General features: G+C 40.4%; 1 protein-coding gene across 8 annotated transcripts in view; it reads right to left on the reverse strand.

Moving 5' to 3' along the window:
• LOC124595606 (F-box/LRR-repeat protein 4-like) overlaps nt 1-15,667 on the reverse strand; it is a 101,155-nt gene extending 85,488 nt beyond the window's left edge. For 6 of the 8 annotated variants that reach the window (XM_047134420.1, XM_047134414.1, XM_047134413.1 and 3 more), the window contains exon 1: nt 15,277-15,665. In XM_047134420.1, the coding sequence (XP_046990376.1) occupies nt 15,277-15,297 (21 nt within the window). In that variant the 5' untranslated portion in view covers nt 15,298-15,665. Of the gene's footprint in view, nt 1-15,276 lie in introns of all 8 variants that reach the window. The other 2 variants (XM_047134422.1, XM_047134421.1) reach the window with 2 other exon arrangements.
• Between the last annotated feature and the right edge of the window lie 4,079 nt (nt 15,668-19,746).

The following is a 19,746-nucleotide window of genomic DNA, read 5'->3' on the forward strand; positions in this document are numbered from 1 at the left end:
AGGTTAGGGCATGTGGTTCAACAGTAAACACTAAGAGAGACCTTTAAGCCGGTTACTAAATCTCTCCGACAGCTCTCAGCAAAAACAAAAACACACGATAACGATGGTGTTTCCGTTGAAGAATACATTATCCGTCACGACCCTGGTCAGATAGATAGAACATTCAGCGTTAGCAGGGGAAGACCGTACATGTTGCGTACGCATCCTACAACTGTAACTGATGACACAATACAGATTGGTGACAGGCGGTTTGAGAGAACACCTGGCTTAATGAATCTTATTTTCCTAAGACCTACCAAAAAACCTATAAATTATTCAGTTACTGAGAGGGAAGCATACTGATAAATACTGCACATGACTGATGTACATGGGCAACAAGAAATATAAAACCATTCTAAAACCAATACTTGAAGGCGAAAATGGCAACAACAACAACAACAGCAGCAGCAGCGGCGGCGGTGATGGTATTTACATTGAGCATAAAGCAGTGAACAATCGAATCCCGCAGTATATATATTCTGACGACCCCAATGGCTCATGGCATCAGCTGCTGCATGTAATACAGCTTATTCGAATGAGGTTGTTTCAATAACCTCTGAACTTAGAGAGAGAGGTATCATCGAATGAGTATGGAGACAGTAGTTCGTGAACTGCACAAACGAGCACGCAAGACATACCCTCGTAAGCAAGTTATGATTAACTTTGGATGACTTGTGGCAAGCTGATCTTGTAGATAGGAAGGAATATTGACGTCACAATAATGGATTCAAATATATTTTAATGCTTATTGATACATACTCCAAATTTGCTTGGGAGTTACCTGTTAAAACAAAAACTGGTAGAAATGTCGCGGATGTTTTTGAGCGTTTGCTACAGACATCGACGAATCAATACCCAGACAACCTCCAAACCGATCACGGCGAAGAGTTTCACAATAGGTATTTCAAGACCGTGATGCAGCAGTATGGAATACATCACTACTCAACATTCACTCACCTGCAGGCAAGTGTCGTGGAACGTCTGAACAGAACAATAAAATGTCGAATGTGGATGCATTTTAACTTTCGAAGTTCATACAAATGGACAGATATCCTCCCTGAAATAATTGCTCAGTATAATCGAACCAAACACACCACAATAAAAATGAGACCAATCGATGTTCGTGATAATGGACTCATGGATACGGTGTACTATCGCATTAAAATGCTGGATTCACGCTGACAGAAATTTAGATACGGTGTACTATCGCATTAAAATGCTGGATTCACGATGACAGAAATTTAATGTAGATGATTTGGTATGTATCTCAAAACACAAGACAGCATTTCAGAAATCATACTTACCGAACTGGTCAACAGAGACATTTGCAGTTTCAAAAGTGCAAAGACGCATACTAGAACTTATATATTGAAGGATAGTAAAGGTGAAGAAATTGCAGGCTGCTTCTACACCGAGGAGTTGCAGAAAAGCTCAGAACCGCATGTTTTTCTCGTGGGGAGAGTCATACGACGTCATGGAAATAAAGCACTAGTCAAATGGCTTGGTTTTCCTGCCACACAAAACAGTTGGATTGATTCCGACGATTTGCTATATAATGGGGGCGCATAGTTCACAACCACCACATAGCATACCATCCATGCTAGGAGACACATTAGAGGAGGTGGTGGTATTCTAGACAAACTGCCAGTGGAATTACACATCCCTGGGTATAACTACTGTGGACCTGGGACAAAGCTTCAGAAATGCTTGGCACGAGGTGATAAGGTGGTTAATCTGCTCGACGAAGCGTGTATACATGAAATTGCATACGCTGCAAACAAAGATCTATCAAGTCGTCACATTGCTGATAGGATTTTAGCTGATAAGGCTAAGGCAATACGGAGAAGAAAAGATATTGGTATAAGTCAACGCATCGCAGCATTTGCTGTTGATAAAACCATGCAAGGAAAAATTAAGTTGGGTTTAGGAGTGACGAATTTCAAGAGAGTTATGAATGAAGCAGGACAAGGGCGGGAAGCAGAGCTATTTGAAGAACTGTATCCTGACAGCGATGTATGCAGCTAAAAACGCAATGAAGCAGAAAGACGCGGGGAAGAAGAAAAGAGGATAGGTGAAAGCACCTCGAGTTCTTCCAATACCAAAGATATCTGGCAGTTTTCTTCCATTTCTTATCCCAGTCCTCTACGCGCTCTCGGCGGTAGGTTCCCTCGCTGGTGGTGCTGTAGCTATCGCTCGAACGGTCAAGAACGCACAAAACTCCCAAGCCCAGTTAGAAGAGGCAAGATGACATAAACCCATGGTGGAAGCCACAGTCATCGGAAAAGGACTATACTTGAAACTGAACAGGAAAGGGCTTCGTCTAATCATAAATTTTTAAAAAGCCCATTAGCTGTACTACCAGAACGACCTCTCACAAATACTGATCTTCTTAAGTTTGTTAGAAACAAATTCAGCATACTAAGATTCCCTGGTGCGTTTATGCGGGATTCATTACTGAAGACTATGTGGAAAACCGGTGAATGTGGCATTGTGAATTTACCCGCATCCACTGGGTATCATATGTTATGAAAAGTGTGGATACCGCCTACTATTTCGACTCATTTGGTGACCTGCAACCGCCAGAAGAATTACAACAATACTTCACTCACAGAAGATGTGTGTTCTACAATTATCGTTGCTATCAGGACTTTAATACACACCTATGTGGACATCTATGCATCACGTTTCTCTTGACGTTTGCAAAGAAAAAGAAACATGCTATATAAGGAGGAGCTTTAAACATTCCTTCATCAGTTGAGGTTCAGATGCACTTTGGCGTTAAAAGAACGATCATCTGTACTGCGTGCAAATTACTTGCCGCCACTTGATTTGAGCATTGGTGAATGGAGTATTGCATTGATTGGACTGGAGACATACAACAGCATCCCAGATATCACTCAGGCTAACAACAAACTGCATCTGGATATTAATGGTGAAAAAGATATTGTGGAAATAGAACTGGGTTCATAAGATATCTTTAAGTTTGCTGCTGTTCAAGACCTGGAATTCTATGGGTGTCCTTCACTCCACAGTGTCTGCTTATGAAAATGTAAAATTACTTTTAAGTTGGATCAGAAATAAATCAGTATTTACCTCACAACCTCTGTTATTTTTTCTCAACCCTGCTCCCGCTGTGACGGTGTACAGTTTTTTAACCACATGGTATGTCTGTGGTTTTCTTGAAGGACAGGAGATATAATTTTAGACATGTCTGGTATATATCTTTGGAAGCAGACATGGTCACATGCCTCCTGCTCCCATAAGCCAATTCGTGCTGCATGATAGGCATAATCCTACGCAACCATTATATATATTTTGTTATCTCCCATCTTAAACTTCACCTCCTTAATAGCACTCATCTTCAGCAAAAACTAATGTCATTTGAGACGGTGTTCCACACCAGCAGCAGTAGCAGCAGTGTGACAGGTAAATTCGGTGACGATCACTAGGAAGAATGCACCCTGTGCTATTCTGGGAAGCACTGGAGCATCTATCTCGGCACTTAACGTGAACCACAGCTATGCGTCATCGTGCCAGCAACGGTATCTAGCTGAACACGTGTTTTGACAGAAATTTCTCAGGTGTCATGTCACCGCCTCATCCTTGCGGGACCCGAACTGACGCCTACGTGTCCTTTGGCAGCTGACGGCAGCAGCAGTGTCAGGCATTGAGTGGGGGGTTGTGTTTTTTACTAGCAATCTTTTGTTTAAACTGTATTCCATCGATTTCACCGACCAATAGGATGCTGTGAATTAAAAACCTAGCCCATACATGTGAAAAATATGGATTTAATTAATTTGCATAATTTTTTATATACATGGTGTTCAAATGGTTCAAATGGCTCTGAGCACTATGGGACTTAACTGCTGAGGTCATTAGTCCCCTAGAACTTAGAAAAACTTAAACCTAACTAACCTAAGGACATCACACACATCCATGCCCGAGGCAGGATTCGAACCTGCGACCGTAGCAGCCCCGCGGTTCCGGACTGCAGCGCTAGAACCGCACGGCCACCGCGACCGGCTACATGGTGTTAGCTATACTGTAGTTAAGGGGGTGTGTGTAGCAGAACAGTAGGTTAAGTGCAGAACACTAGATTAATTTGCACAATTTTTATGTAAAACACAGAACAATAGTTTAAGGGGGTGGGTAACAAAGAAGAAATAGCGATCAAAAGCATGTGAAATTCGAAAAATGTACCAGAAAATGGTGGGAGGACATAACTAATTACTTAATTTGGCATCAAAGGTGGTACAATAGTTTAAGGAAATGGGGTTGACATGGAAAACCACTTAACAGAACAATAGGTTAAGTAAGACTTATGTCCATCCTATCCAGCACAGGCTGAGTCCTGTTCCAGCCAATTCCTAGGAAGAGGAGGTGGTCGGATGACTTAGGTTAGTGGAGGTAGCCCAAGTGCCCTTTTTTCCCAGCATTTTCTTAGGTTAGTGAAGGTAGCTGTGATATGTTGCATTGTCCTGATGGAACGTGAACTTCCCGCCATTTTCTGTGGGAGGAGAGGAGAGGGGGGGATTTACCAGTGGGTGAGATGTTAATTAATAGATCAATTTAATTAAGTGGTCAATCAAATTGGTAAGTTGAGAGGAACTATTCCAATAACTCAGACCTGAAAGTGTACCTGTAGCAGCAAGGGGGGGGGGGGGGGCAATAGGATAAGTGCCTGTCAATCAAAAGGAAATGGGGGTGACATAGAAAACCACTTAACAGAACAACAAGTTAATTACCTGTCAATCAAAGGAGAACAATAGGTTAAGTACCTGTCAATCAAAGGAGAACAATACATTTTCCCCTGAGTGTATACCTGCCCCTGCTGTAGGCAACCCGTGCCAACAAAATGCGCCACAACATAGTTTGTCCCCCTACTGTTGTACCCCCTTCAATGCTGCTCATGCATGGTTGTCCACATCTTTGGGCAGGTTTAGTTTAGTGACATCTCTGAACAGTAAAAGGGACTGTGTCTGTGATACAATATCCACAGTCAATGTCTATCATCAGGGGTTCTGGGAACTGGGGTGATGCAAAACTTTTTTTGCTGTGCATATCTTGAACAATACATCGGACATTTTTCTGAAGAGCCAAACAAAATTGACTGTTCGGTACAACTGCTGATGATGTAAAAGAGACATCTACGTAAGAAAGCAGTGAAGAAGAAGGTTGTCTCAAAAGCAGTAATGAATCTGAAACGTTTCTTGCTCTGCCAAAATAAGGCGTCAGTGAAAGAACCTCTTGGAACATTTTCACAATAATGTTTAATAACGACAGAGTCCCATGAAGTGAATCCTCAGCATTCTAACTCTAGGATGAGCATTGGCGGATACAGAAAAACATCAAAGGGGGTGGAGCGCTAAAGATATCTTGAACTACCTTTACTTTTACCATAATAATAAATAATCAAGTCACATGCAAAGTTACGGAAGTTTTATTTAAATTTATTCTTTCTGCATATCGAAGGTTCTCTGTACAAGAAAACAGTAAAATATTCGCGACTTTTCTCGAACTAATGCCAAACAGAATAACGTATCGAGATTACTAGAATGGCCGCGATTTTTCACGTACTTATGTGTTAGTTATCTATGTGCGAGACAGAAACGTATAACATACGATGACGCGGACGCGCGTGCTACATAGGAAAGTACAGCTACTCGATAACTCGATTCAGTCGAGTCGGCTGGCGAAAGAAACGAACGAGTAGCGTGCAGACTGACGGGCGGTGGCCGCGCGGTTGGCAAATGCGGGCGGTACTTTTGAAATATTGCTCAAAACGTGATTCATCTGGAAAGCCACCTGCCCGGAGTGCAAATTCCAGTCTGCATTGCCGATGAATAGCAGTCAGCAAGGCAGCATGAACCAAGTGCATGCTGCGGAGGCCCATACGCAGCAAGGTTCGCTGAATAGCCGCTGAGGAGACAATGTTGGTAGACCCTTGGCTCATCTGGGCAGTCAGTTGCTCTACAGTTGCACGTCTATTCGCTCGTATACTTCTCCGTAGCCGTCATTCACCCCTGTCATCAATGGCCCGTGTTGCACCACACTTGCCTTGACATCAGTTTTGGACAGCATCATTTTGCATGCACAGTATACAAGGGGCGTTCAAAAAGAAACGAGCCGGAGGCATAATTACAGAAACCAGTACCTGTATGTTACAAGTATTGACCCTGGCTGTTGAGACTGTCCCACTGTGACACAAGGCGGTGAATGGCTGTCTCATAAAATTCCCGGGGCTGCGTTGTGAACCAGTTCCGCACGTAAAGCTGGACATCGTTGTCCGAGGTGAACCATTTGCCCCTCAGAGCCTTTTTAAGGGAACCAAAAATGGCGTAATCACAGGGAGAGAGGACTGGGCTGTATGGAGGGTGGCCGAGAAATTTGAATTTCTGCAGGAGTGCCGCCACTGTGCTGGCCGTATGAGTCTTTGCATTGTCGTGGAGCACAATGACCCCACGGGTGAGATTGCCTGGTCGTTCTGATTTGATCGCTTGGCGGAGGATCGTCAAGGTTTGCGAGTAACGCTGGGAATTCACTGTTGTCCAGTGCTGCAGGAAGTGGATCAGAAGGGGGCCATCTTGGTCAAAGAAGAACGTCAGCACAGGGGCAAACGATTCACCTTGGACGACGACGTCCACTGTACGTGCGGAACTGCTTAATGTGTCAGGACCAGGAATTTTACGATACAGCCATTCACCATCTTGTGTCACAGTAGGACAAGTGTATCAACAACTGGGGTCAATACTTCTAACATACAGGTACTGGTTTCTGTAATTATGCCCCTTATACTTTAACCATGGAGGCACGCAAACCGGTCACAAACTTACCCGTTTCAAAAATACTTCCAACCTTGGCCCGAAATCCAATGATCGTCCCGTTTTGAACGTCAGGGAAATCGATCCGTTTCCGCATTACAACGACTGCACGCTTTTCCGCGTCTCCCCGACATGCTTTATAACCCTCCAATGCTCGTGCTGCCACCTGCCGTCTGTGCATGGTTATTGTACTTTGACGGGGAACATAGGCAGTGGTCACATAATGTGACTGGACCGTGTATGATAGTATAGAGTATCAAGCGAAATTTGCGATTGGATTGTTGAGACCATCTTGGTAAGGACGTCACTGAATGTTGTCTTGGATCGAGAGTTATAGACAGATACAATAGTAACTTCAGGTGGCGCAAGCTTTGATGTTCATATTGTAAATCAATGGTCTCACAGACAATAACAGCAATAATCTCAGACTTTTCACAAGTGATGCAGTTGTCAGTAATGGAAGTAGGGGAGGAAAAAGCTGCAAAAACATTCAGTGAGACGTTGACAAGATTTCAAAGTAGTGCAAAGGTTGGCAGTATCCATTAAATGTTCAGAACTGCGAAGTTTTACACTTCACAAAACGAAAAAAACATAGTATCCTATAACTACTTTATCGATGGGTCACAGATCAGTCAGTTAATTCCTACACCTGAGTGTAACAATTTGTAAGAATATGAAATGGAACGATCACAGAGGCTCAGTCGTAGGTAAAGCAGGTGGCAGGTGTCGGTTGATTTGTAGAATACTGGAGAAATGCAATCAGTCTACTCAGAAGACTGAAAGTATAATCTGTTAAATATAAGCTAGCATATCAGCTCCGCAGGCACGAAACTGTAGAAACTGACAGACATCGGGAGGCTTCGGCCGGTAGTCATTTGTTTCTGGCTGCAGCCGGCGATCGCGTGGCAGTCAACGTGGTAAACACGTCAACACAGAAGACGATTTCTGTTTTGATTATGAACATCATTTAAGAGCAATCTTTTCTCCGTGTGCGACTTCCATTTCCGTGCAAGCCCCCTCTCCCCACCCGGCACACAAACGACGGACAGCAGCGAAACGTCGCCATCGGTCGTCCCCGAGACCCCGCCACTCGAGCGATTTGTCGATCAATTTCAACCAGTATTATAAACGCCACTCTATCTAAAATTCTGCTATGGAAAAAAACTGCCGTGTTTATCACAAATCCCTCCAAGACATAAATTTAAAATCTTGGAATTTCAATTTATTAAAGTCGTTTTGAAACGCTCTCCTTGGGAACTGTAGGTTAATTAACAGAATATATCAAATGTTTCACGGACGCCAAGTGAGCTGTGTTCGTCTTTCCAGAGTGCTAATACAATTCCTTTCTCATTTATTAGTGTTATAGTTTAACTGCGGGCATTTAGAAAATTTGTTTTGCAATCTCGATGTGTCTATAGAAACGTTGTTAGTAGGAATACTGCTGCTATCCACGACTCTTGTACTAAATTGCATGAGGGAAAGTTACATTATACGAAATGACAATATAGTTGTAAACGTGAGTATAGCTGTATAACAGATTTGCCCGAATATATATATATACATTAAAATGTCCACTTATGGTTACGGTACATCATCTTATTTAGAAGTTAAAAACCTTAATAATGTGTGTAGTTGTTTCGCAAATAACTCAAAATCGTCAGATGGAGCCCAATCCATCGTGACTAAGAACTTCCCATCAATTCTACTACAACAGTACAAGCTTCAAAATACAAATTACTGCAAAATCGGAGGGTCTCAGTGTTTTCATGTTTGCATTACCTCTTAATGCAGTGGTTTCCAACCTTTCTTAGACCATTACCCCTGAGTGTAAAATTAGCTAGTACCCCGCTCTCTCCACCTCCGTCCCCCACTTTATCACCAACTTTAGCACATAACTAAACTGCAATGAAAGACTTTTCTTCGAACACTTTTATTTTTAAAATAAAGATGAATGATATTTAGTTTGTGTGTGTTAGAGTGAATGACGAAGGAATTCGTGGTGCATCGCAAGTGCTACCCACAACTCCTTCTCAGATAAAGCCAACTATTCACAGTGAGGGTGGGCACTTGTTAAAAAACATACTTCCCCTGCATTACTCCTCTCCATTGCGCCACTTGCTTGATCTGTACAATGCAGCCCCATTTAAAATCAAACAGTTTCAGATGCGTGCACTAAACTTATTGTCTGTAAATCACTTGATTGCTGCACCCCGTACTTCTGATACGGCAGAAACAGGACGACTACAGGCTGTTAATTCTTTGTGTCTAATCACACTAATAATACTACTACTAATAATAATAATACTAACACTGTGTAGAGCTCTATAGTAGAACTTATGTAGTTACTGTTATGTCGTACTGCCAATTAATTCATTTATGTGTCTCGAAGCGAGTAATGAAGCAATTTCTAGACTACCGTAGTTAGTAAGCACAACTTGGAGAAGATATTTTCTCCAGATATTTAGCATTTGTTACGTAGATGTCTCACTGAGAAAAGTAATTATTGATAACTTATATAATCAATACTAGAGTCTTACCGAATTATGATAATAGTAATGATATTTTGAAAATAACTAAAACAGAAACGAATCGTTTAGTTTTTACCCCTCAGGAGATTGGAAATCACTGCGTTACTGTAAACGGCGACTCCGGCTTTAACTCCACTTCTCAGAGTTGTTTGTGATCCAGTAATACTATAAATTTTAACTAAAAGTTCTTGCTCAATGAGGGCAAAGCGAAACGAAACAAAACTGTACAGCCGTGCTTAATAACTAGTCTAATGAGTCGCGGCCAGGTAGCCAGACCGCCAGTATTTCGCATGCAATTCACAAGATAGCATGAGAGTTCCAAGAGACCGCACGCCATGGCAACGTATCGCTGCGATCCGTCGCTCGGGCCTTTTGCCTTTAACCCACTGTATACAAAGGAAGGCATCGCAAATGATTACAGGTTTGTTTGACTCATGGGAGAGCGTCACGGAATTGCTGAAAGAAGTAAGCTGTCAAACACCTGAAAACAGACTAAAATCTCCAGTAAGTTTCAAGGACCAACTTCAAGTGATGAATTTAGAAATATTCGACAGTCTGTTGCATATAGCTCTCACGAATGTTCAATTGCTCACGGGGCGCACAGAAGCATTTAAGCGATCATTGTCCCTCGTTTCATACGTTAATTGAACAAGATGAAGCCCTAATAACTGGTGCATGGGAAGTGCCCTCTGCTATCCGCTTCACCGTGGCTTGGAGAATAATGACGTACATGTATGTGTTAGTTTGAATCAAATAAAAAAGATACCATTACTGTAGGCGTTACCAAATCTATGATTCAAGCTGCCAGCCTCGTGCTGCCAAATGGCAAATGGCCCAGCATGTTAATTTGTTACGGTGTTCTAACCACTATTTGCGAACTTAATTTACAGCTCTCATAATAAATATTCTGCATTGCGTGATAAGTATTTTGAACTATTCTTTTTTCATACACTGTTCAATGTTGTTGTGAAACAAGCGACGTTCTTTTTTTTTCCCCTGCGTGCTGGTATTTTTACGAGTGTAATCGTGCCCGTGGCCATCCTCACGTGCTTGATGCAGCGCCCTTCACGGGTTCTCTATTCTTTCGTCTGTTTTGCTATATGGTGTCACCCAATTAATTTCAACAAGGGATCCTCTCCTCACTGCCTATTCTATCAACGCCTTCTTTTCTCTATCGTTGAAGACGCCAGACCACAATCTTTCTGCTTTGCAAAAGTTAAATAAAAATGTTCAAATGTGTGTGAATTTCTAAGGAACCAAACTGCTTAGGTCATCGGTCCCTAGACTTACACATTACTTAAAATCACTTATGCGAAGAACAACACACACACCCATGCCCGAGGAAGGACTCGAACCACCGGCGGGCAGGAAGGGTGTGGGGGGAAGGGGGCGAAAAGTTAAATACCTTGCAACATAGCTCAATAGCTGAGAGGATTTACGTCGGTACTGAATAGGTCATTCGAAATAAATTGGTCACTTGCCCAAAAAAATTTATATTGATGAGTTTCGGCCGCACGCCATCTTTAGAACGTCATATAATATAGACTTCATACGAGGTATAGAGTCACATGCGCCCATGACACCTTCATCAGTTGACAATGATGATGATGATGATGGACGCATGTGACTCTATACTTCGTATGAAGATTTTTTTATGTGATATTCTCAAGATGGGATGTGCCCAAAACGTGTCAATATAAAAAATTTTGAACAAGTGAACATTTTATTTCTAGCGATATATTCAGCATTGACCACTATATTTATTCACCTCTTAACACTAAGAGTGCTAAATTCCAGTCACATTTTCAAGCATATGGTCCCAATATGAGTAATTCTACACTTGATAATTTGCAGTAACTTATAAGCAGGTTTAAAGAGAAATGTGGAATCAATTAGTTACCGTAGATCTATATTGCAAGTGTGTAAACGTCTAAGTCTTTTTTTAATAAATGTGTGTAACTTGCTCAAATTGCATGTTTCATGCTTTAATTGCGAATATAATTTACGGAAATTTCTCGTAATACGACATATTTCCGCTGACAAGGAAATATCACCAACATCACTTCGTATTTTAAGGAGAAAAAGCGCAGTTGCAAGATATCAGTCCCAACAAACGATTCTTGGCTCATAATTAAGATAGTACGCAGTTATGACCTTCTGAATGTATAGCCTTTAAACTTTGCGCGCGCTCCACTGCAGCCGCCGTAAGCCCCAGCAATTTACTGTACAGGAGAGAGGCAACCAGCGCAGTCCAATTCGCGGAATGTTGAAATCTAGGGCAGATTAGAGACGAGGGAAAAACTTCTGCCGAAAGTGTTTTAAAACCTTGTTCCCCCCACGTATACGTTCAATACGACGCCTCAAAAGCAGTGTGAATAAACCTAAAGAACTGAAGAATTATTTAGAGTTAATGATTTTCGTTTTTATCATGCCAATCACTTTAAAGAAAAACGCAACTTCTTCACTTTAGCAGTGTCAATTTTTAGTCCAAAGAAAATACCGCACAACAGCCATGTTAATAATTAAATGGCGCTACGCTACTCATTTAACGACACACTCATTCAGTCCATTAATTCATAGCGTATTTGCGAATCGCAACGTAAAAGTGTTCAAATATCTCTGGCATCAGCTACAGGCTGGAAACCGCGCACTTTGACACAATGAACAAAGCACTGTCGTTGTGTCGCAAGTTGGTTCACCGGCATTGTGAACACGAACCTCTAAATACCCACTTCGCCAGACAGTACTGTGCATTCGGGCATTAAACGGCTGCAGTGGGGTGGACCAATTGACAAACAACCCCCGTGCTTGAAGTATGAAGGCTGTATACTCAGGTCATAACAGCTTACATCAGAATTATGGCCCAAATTTTCGCGCGGGATCGATTGCTGGGACTGATATCTTGTTAACGTGCCTTTTTTCTCCTTAAAATATGTGGCCAAGTTGTGACATTTTCTTTTGAGACTGTATATTTGTGTTTTATTTACACCACTATCAGTCAGTTTCAATTTTCATGCGGAGAGATGCATGAATATGGCTGCCATATACTCGAAATTGGCCAATGATTGTTTAAATAAAAACAAATACTCAGGGAATGGAAATGATAATCACGTTCGTTTTTCACGGAAGAAATGAGAAAATTTGTTACGAAGGCCTAAATACAACAAAAAGCCTGCATATCAAAGTCATAGTAAGCTATTGCTTGCATTCACCTCACATTGTTACAGCACTAGGACAAACAGCTCTATCTATACGCCCTACCACAGACTGTCAAAATCAGTTAACAGTTATGAACTTATGGGCCACAAATTATTTAACAAACTTCCACAAGGTATACAAAATTTACCAGAGCAACAATACAAACAAACACTTTATGACTGGTTAGTTGTAAACCCATTCTACAATGTAAAGGATTTCATGACCTGTGATATTAAACTGTAAAGTTCTTAACAATTCTGTCCTTCTATAGCATGTACTGTACTGTATTGTATTATATGTATGACTTTGTCTATTGCTGTAATGGCTTAAAGACAATAAAATTATTATCATTATTATTATTATTATTATTATCCGAAGTTTTGTCAGGAGACTTATGTGCAAGATACGAATCGAATACTGAAAATGTTGGGCTACAATAATAACCAGTTTCTCTCCAAGAAGGACAATGACAGTGTTCCAAACTTCGTACACACGAGGATATACGACGTCCTCTTTTGTTAACTTAAATATTGCATAGTATTATCGACCGTCTAGGAGGGCGCTATAGTTTATCCCCAGAAAATAAGTCTGCGTTGTAACTCTTCAGGCTTTCCCGGCGAGATCTTGACATGTGGAACAATCGGGTCTACTGCCGGATGTTTGTGTCGCTCTGGCACAATATTTCGGCCACGTAACTCGTTGCCTTCTTCAGGTGCTACCTGAGACTTCCGTGTTGGACCAGATCCTCCAGCACGGCAGGTTCAGGTAGCACCTGAAGAAGGCAACGAGTTACGTGGCCGAAATATTGTGCCAGAGCGACACAAACATCCGGCGGTAGACCCGATTGTTCCATATGTCAAGTCTGCGTTGTTGTTTTTAAAGTGTATGAAATTACAATTTAAGTTAACCAGAGATAAAGTCTACAACCGAGTTAAAGCACTGCCCGTGCTTGAGCGGACGTCTGGAAAACTACCATTGTAATTCCTGGAGAGAAATTGGTTATTACTGAAGACCAATATGTGCCATATCCAATAAGTATCTTGCACATGAGCCTCCTGTCAAAACTGTAGAAGGGGTGAATGTAACAACAATAGCTTCTTAAGGCTTTGCTACGCAGGCTGTTTGTTGTATTTAAATCTTTCTATCCAATTTTCTCATACCTTCTGTAAAAAGATGGAATACTTAGTATTTCCACTTCCTCTTCTTTTTTTCTTTTATAGAGGACCAGCATTTGGGAGTCTTGTAATAAAAGAGTGCATAACATTGTTGTGGTTCTGAATGTTAGATGATAAAGACACTGCTGTCGTGATAAGTTGTACTTTCAAAATTCAAATGGCTCTGAGCACTATGGGACTTAACATCTGTGGTCATCAGTCCCCTAGAGCTTAGAACAACTTAAACCTAACTAACCTAAGGACATCACACACATCCATGCCCGAGGCAGGATTCGAACCTGCGACCGTAGCGGTCACGCGCTTCCAGACTGAAACGCCTAAACCGCACGGCCACAACGGCCGGCCACTGTACTTTGCTGCAAGCGGAAAAAAGTGGATGAAAAATGGATTCAAGGAGCGTCAAAGATCACACAGGGCAGCTTGTCGAGGGAACTGAGATTGGGAAAAAGTTTATAATAACAGGTCACGTGTTGATGGTCCAACAAATGATACATTACTGTAAATAGATGTCCACGTCCATACGCACTCCTAGCCCTGGAATCTGGAGTATGGAGATTTTATTCATTACAAAATTCTCACGCGCTTCTGTGATTCCGCCAAACCTGTCGTTTAGCCAAATATCGTAATACGTGGCTGATCGCAGTGAGACAATATCGCACAATGCTATGGCTTCAGCAATTGCTAGTAACTTACGTTTGGGTACGAGTTACGTAGTGAATCACCCTTGCATTTGTAGTTCATTTACGATATATGTTTGTTGGTTTAGAGTATCAAAGTAATCTACCTATTACATAGTGAGAGGATAACTATCAATTCTCTAGAATATAATAAGTTTTTTGATTTATCTATAAAATTCAGCTCTTGGGGGATTACACGTCTCGAAAATGTCCAGCTCATTTCTATCAAAACATGTCAATTTCAATCTTTCACCGCACCCCCACCCCTTGTGAAATTTCTGTGGACACCCATATCCACATTATCAAAATACGAATTGCTACAATGAAACTTAATTCCATCAAGTCAGCACTTATCCATTACGCTACATTATTTTGTTGCTAGCAATTTTTTCGAAGACTTGAAATTTGCAAGTGCAGTTTCACCTCAAAGTATTTGAGGCGTAGTTATAGAAACGCGTCATACAATAATGTGTGCGTTGAAGGATTATGTTCGTGGACACACACACACACACACACACACACGCACACACATATTTTTAACAATTGCCCAGCGAGTGTACTACGCCAGACTGGCAGCTATACTATCTATAGCGCCCAAAGTCGGCACAATGTTTGGTTTACGTATTCAAACGAGCCGCGAAGCCGAGGGAACAAAAATATTGTCACAAATAATATCAGTGCATTGGCATGTTTAAAAACCCGACGATAAACACTCTGACATGCTGCTTGTGACAGCATATTTCATTTTCTATTCTCCTTTAATCTCATCTACTTTTGTATAACACAACAGTAAAATTATTCCAGTATAATAGTGAACACAGTTAATGTTAGTGCGTACCTCTGCGCTAGTGGTGTCCATGATGTCGACCCAGTTATTGAAACGAAGACTAGAAATTCATAGCATATCACCACTTGCGCACTGAAGTTTCAGTTCCTTTGTTGTCCCCAGTGCAGTAGATCTTTGTGTTGTGAAATTCGGCTACTTTTTGGCGAAGAAGAGGAATCGAGATATTTCTCACCGTTGATTACTCCGCTTCGACATTATAAAACTCTCGTGTTATAACAGCTGAAACACTCGCGAAAACATTATTCTGGTTACCAAACACGTTCATGCTCAGATTTAAATTATATTTCTTAAGTAGTATTGATGTCAAATTAAATCTTAACACTATGCTGAGGTTTGTTTTCCTTAGGGCGAAGGAACAAACAGCTGACTCACTGTGCGTTATACCAACCACGCGGATATGGTTTATATATAGACTTTGCGGTGATGTTATGCTGTTTATGGAACGAAGCTCGTTTCCTATCATTTTGTATAGTCCGCAAATTCATAAATATTATTGATTATATCATTTTGCAAGCGCACCAAAACAGTAAAATATAAACATAGTGAAACTGTGCCCATGCATTCTTTGAATGTATGTTTGTTAATCTTTCGTGGCACCGCTGGTAAGCACATATCCAAACTGCCAGATTTTTGTGACTCTCCAAAAGAACATAATACTGTTCTGATGATTTTATAAACTTTGGACACGTACGATGCACTACGCGTAGTTTTTAGTGCCGAATGTTCTGAAACTTGTAATTCGTAACCGACGTTATGTCACAAAAAAAGTTGGTCTAGTGAATTAGGCATTCATTAGACATTACAACTGTATGGAAGAAGTCATATTCTAGTAAACCAGTTGCAGCTGGACAAATCACAGGCCCATTTAAATTCGTGTGGCCCCCCCCCCCCTCCCCCTCCTCAAGCGATTCTCAATTTGGAAATCTTGTTTGTGATGGCTGATAGTCTCTAGCGTAGTGAGAGACCTAAGTTGAGGCTTACTTGTGAGTTAGCAAAGCCATTGAATGTTAAGACGAAATAGATATTGTGGCAACAAATTTATGAGTAGTGTCGCACAAGATCTGTATTCCCTCGTATTTAATACACATTTTGATATAACAACAGAAACTGCAAAATAAATCCAAAAAAGGTGCATTATGTAGTGATAAAAAGCTGTCATCAGTCCGAAGATTGTTTTGAACTCGACAGCACTGGTCCCGTTGGAGTGTGTATGCCTTTTCCTTCCTCCTGCCCTTGAACTGACTCATCCAGTCAGTTACTGCCAGTTTAAAGTGGATTCCGAACTACACTGTAATTGGAGATTTTTTCACATTAATAAACATTACCAGAGGTGAAAGTAGTGATGACAGCTAAAACTCCTATGAGTAACCAGGCATCAAACCCAAAAACTTTTGATTTGTAGTCTGACGCTTTATCACTTAGCCACTACATTATAGTAACACATAAAATTCTGACAAGTATTCTGCCACATATTATGCAGACCTATATCATATGTAGTACACAAATTACAAAAAATGCAGGGGGTGGAGAACAGTATAAGCCTAACTACTCCAGACAGAGCAGTGAAAAAGAACTCACCTGCTACAATGAAGAAAATAACTAAATATCGTAAAATGTTACACTTAAAGATAAGCACTTTAAATTGAAAAATATTCCTTTAATGTTAATATTTGTTTGTTAATACTACAGCTGCCTACATACTGTCAATAAAGCATTATACACTAAAACCAGTTTATGGTTGTAATGTCAGTTACACTTATTACACCACACACAGAACCATTTAAGTAATCATTTTTTTTTTTTTTGTACTCCATACACAAATGGAATGGGAAGACCCGTAATACTTGACACAATGGGAAGTACCACTTCACAGTGAATTGCTGAATGTTGACGTAGGTATACTATTTTATAACTGATGTGAAGAATGTGGGAGTATCTGTAAATGCTAAGTCTACGCCTTTCAAGCTAACGAATATTGTGTTGAATAGCTCTTTGAATGCTATGTCATCATAGCAGATCAGGAAACACACAAGCTTCTAGTGCTGACAATTTATGGGCCACCAACAACATCGTAAGGTTTGTAAAGCAGCTAGCAATATTTTTGGTAAGGAGAATTGTTAACTGGAGAATCATTGTTTGTGGGAGACTTTACTGTTGATTTTCTGTCAGATAGTATTGACCAAGGGCACCAACAGTTGGAAATAATAATAATAATAATAATTTAGTAACTACAAAATAATGGAATACCACAGCACTGGGGTGTTTGTCTAATGGTAAATAGTGCCATGTAAATGCAAAAGAACTCACACCCAGTGAGGCATTTCTTGCATCATAGGTCCAGTTCATAGACATGAACAGTATTTTACAAGATGAACATTTTACCAATGAAGAAATTATTCCTCAACTGAAAGAATATTCATTCCTGTGGGTGGCTGACAGTGGTAATGAGACTATTATATTATCTACATCCCATAACAGGGGATTACCAAAGTGTCCAATTCCACCTGTCTGTTTTGACCCATGACATCATCAATATGGAGGAAATAGCTATTCTAAGCGTCTCCAATATGGCGCCTATGATGTCACTACATACACACGGCAACAAACACGAAAATATGTACATCTCCCTCCAAAAATACAATTAAACTAATGGGGCAGCTGCGGGAAATTGGGGGTTTTAGGGAGGGGACAAGCTAAATATAACAGTAAAAGAAAGACATGCCACGATCGCAAAACACAAAAATTATGAACAAAAAAAATTTTTTTACAAAATCTACAGGAATCAGACATTTCCCTTGACCTATATAGATCAACCACAGCTGACGATACCAAAACACTAACGCCTACAGCAAAAACTACGAAAATTGGAATCAGACATTTCCCTTGACCTGTATAGGTCAACCGTAACTATTGACACGAAAAAACCACTACCTACTACTACGAAAAACAAAACCAAAACCACGACACCTAAAAAATTCAAAAGTCAAACATCCCTAAGTAAATTAAAACATTCAGTACACAATAAATATATAAAAAACACAAAAAGATGACATCTACAAAAACATTTAATTTGTAAACTCATAATGACGTCACACACCACAACACCCTTACGTCATGGGTCAAAGCAGATGGGTGGAATTGGATGCTTCCGTTGACCCCATAACAGTTATACTGAGCTTCAATGATTTCTGTCAAAAAGTTCAGAAGTCTCAATCGTAGGTTCTCCAGTAAATGTAGAGTGGACAAGAGGAAAGAACAGGAGTAAATAGTTGTCATGTGCACAGAAGAAAATTCAGTGTACAATTGTCTCAGTCACTTTATCTACATCTATATTCCGCAAGAAGTGCGGAATGAATGACTTTCAGTAAGCTTCCAGATACGCTGCGTTTTCTCAAAGTGGTCGTTTGCAATCTGTATGTGAGAGGATGTGATATGTAACTCAACTTCTGAAACGTATTTTCTTGAAGTTCAACAAAAAAGACCCTCTCCATGATCCACACTACCTCCCTTGTAATGTCTGGAACTGGACTTCATTGAACGTTTCTGTAATGCTCTCACACGTATCATTTATGATTCAGTCATCCCAAAATCTAACCTGGTAGGGTCCCAGATTGGTGAGCAAGTATTTTGTAAGCCACTTCTTTCATAGGGGAATTATTACATTTTTTCAAGGAGTCATCCCATGACACTCAGCCTGTAAACTGTATTTTCTACAACTATTATTATGCTGTCATATCACACATTCTGGGTTGTTACTCCTATATATTTAATTACTGTTACTGGTCCCCTTGTTACTGTTTCCCATGCTTTACCACCAACAGTGTAAGTGAACAGTACTGAATCTCTTTTTACTTTTACATCTGCTTTTTTTGTCTTGTTGAAAGACATGCTGCATTGAGTGCTCTTCCTGGTCCATGCAATGACAAAAATGATTGTTGTTGTGATTATTATTATTGTGATTATTGGTACTGACATCATTAGTTATATATAAACTTCAGCTCGCCCCTAATCTTCTTAAAATGATTTCTAAATATTTTAAATCTAGAAACTTTGCTGGCTATATCTAAGAAAGGTAAAAAATATACTGCTGTCAAAACTGCCATTGGATATGATAGTAACCACTAACTGGTAGATGCTAGCACTAATTTTTCAGCATAAAACAATTCATTGTTTCAGCTTCATTTTCTTTGTAATAAATTAGAAATTCTTAATTTTCTTGGTAATAAATGAAAACCATCTTCACTCTAATGGTAACAGCAGATGCAACAATAAGAAAAGGGGGGCAGTTACATGGCATTGCTTCTTCAATGACAATACATTACTTAGGATCAGGCAATAAATACTGATTTGATATTGGAAAGTAATTTGTTCGGAGACATCTGGCAAGATTACTGAAAAATTAATGTTACGAGAAGTGAAAATGAATGAAAACAGAAAGTAAAGCTGGTACAGTGAAGCCAA

Source organism: Schistocerca americana, chromosome 2 (assembly GCF_021461395.2).
Source record: "Schistocerca americana isolate TAMUIC-IGC-003095 chromosome 2, iqSchAmer2.1, whole genome shotgun sequence".
NCBI classification, from domain to species: Eukaryota; Metazoa; Arthropoda; class Insecta; order Orthoptera; family Acrididae; genus Schistocerca; species Schistocerca americana.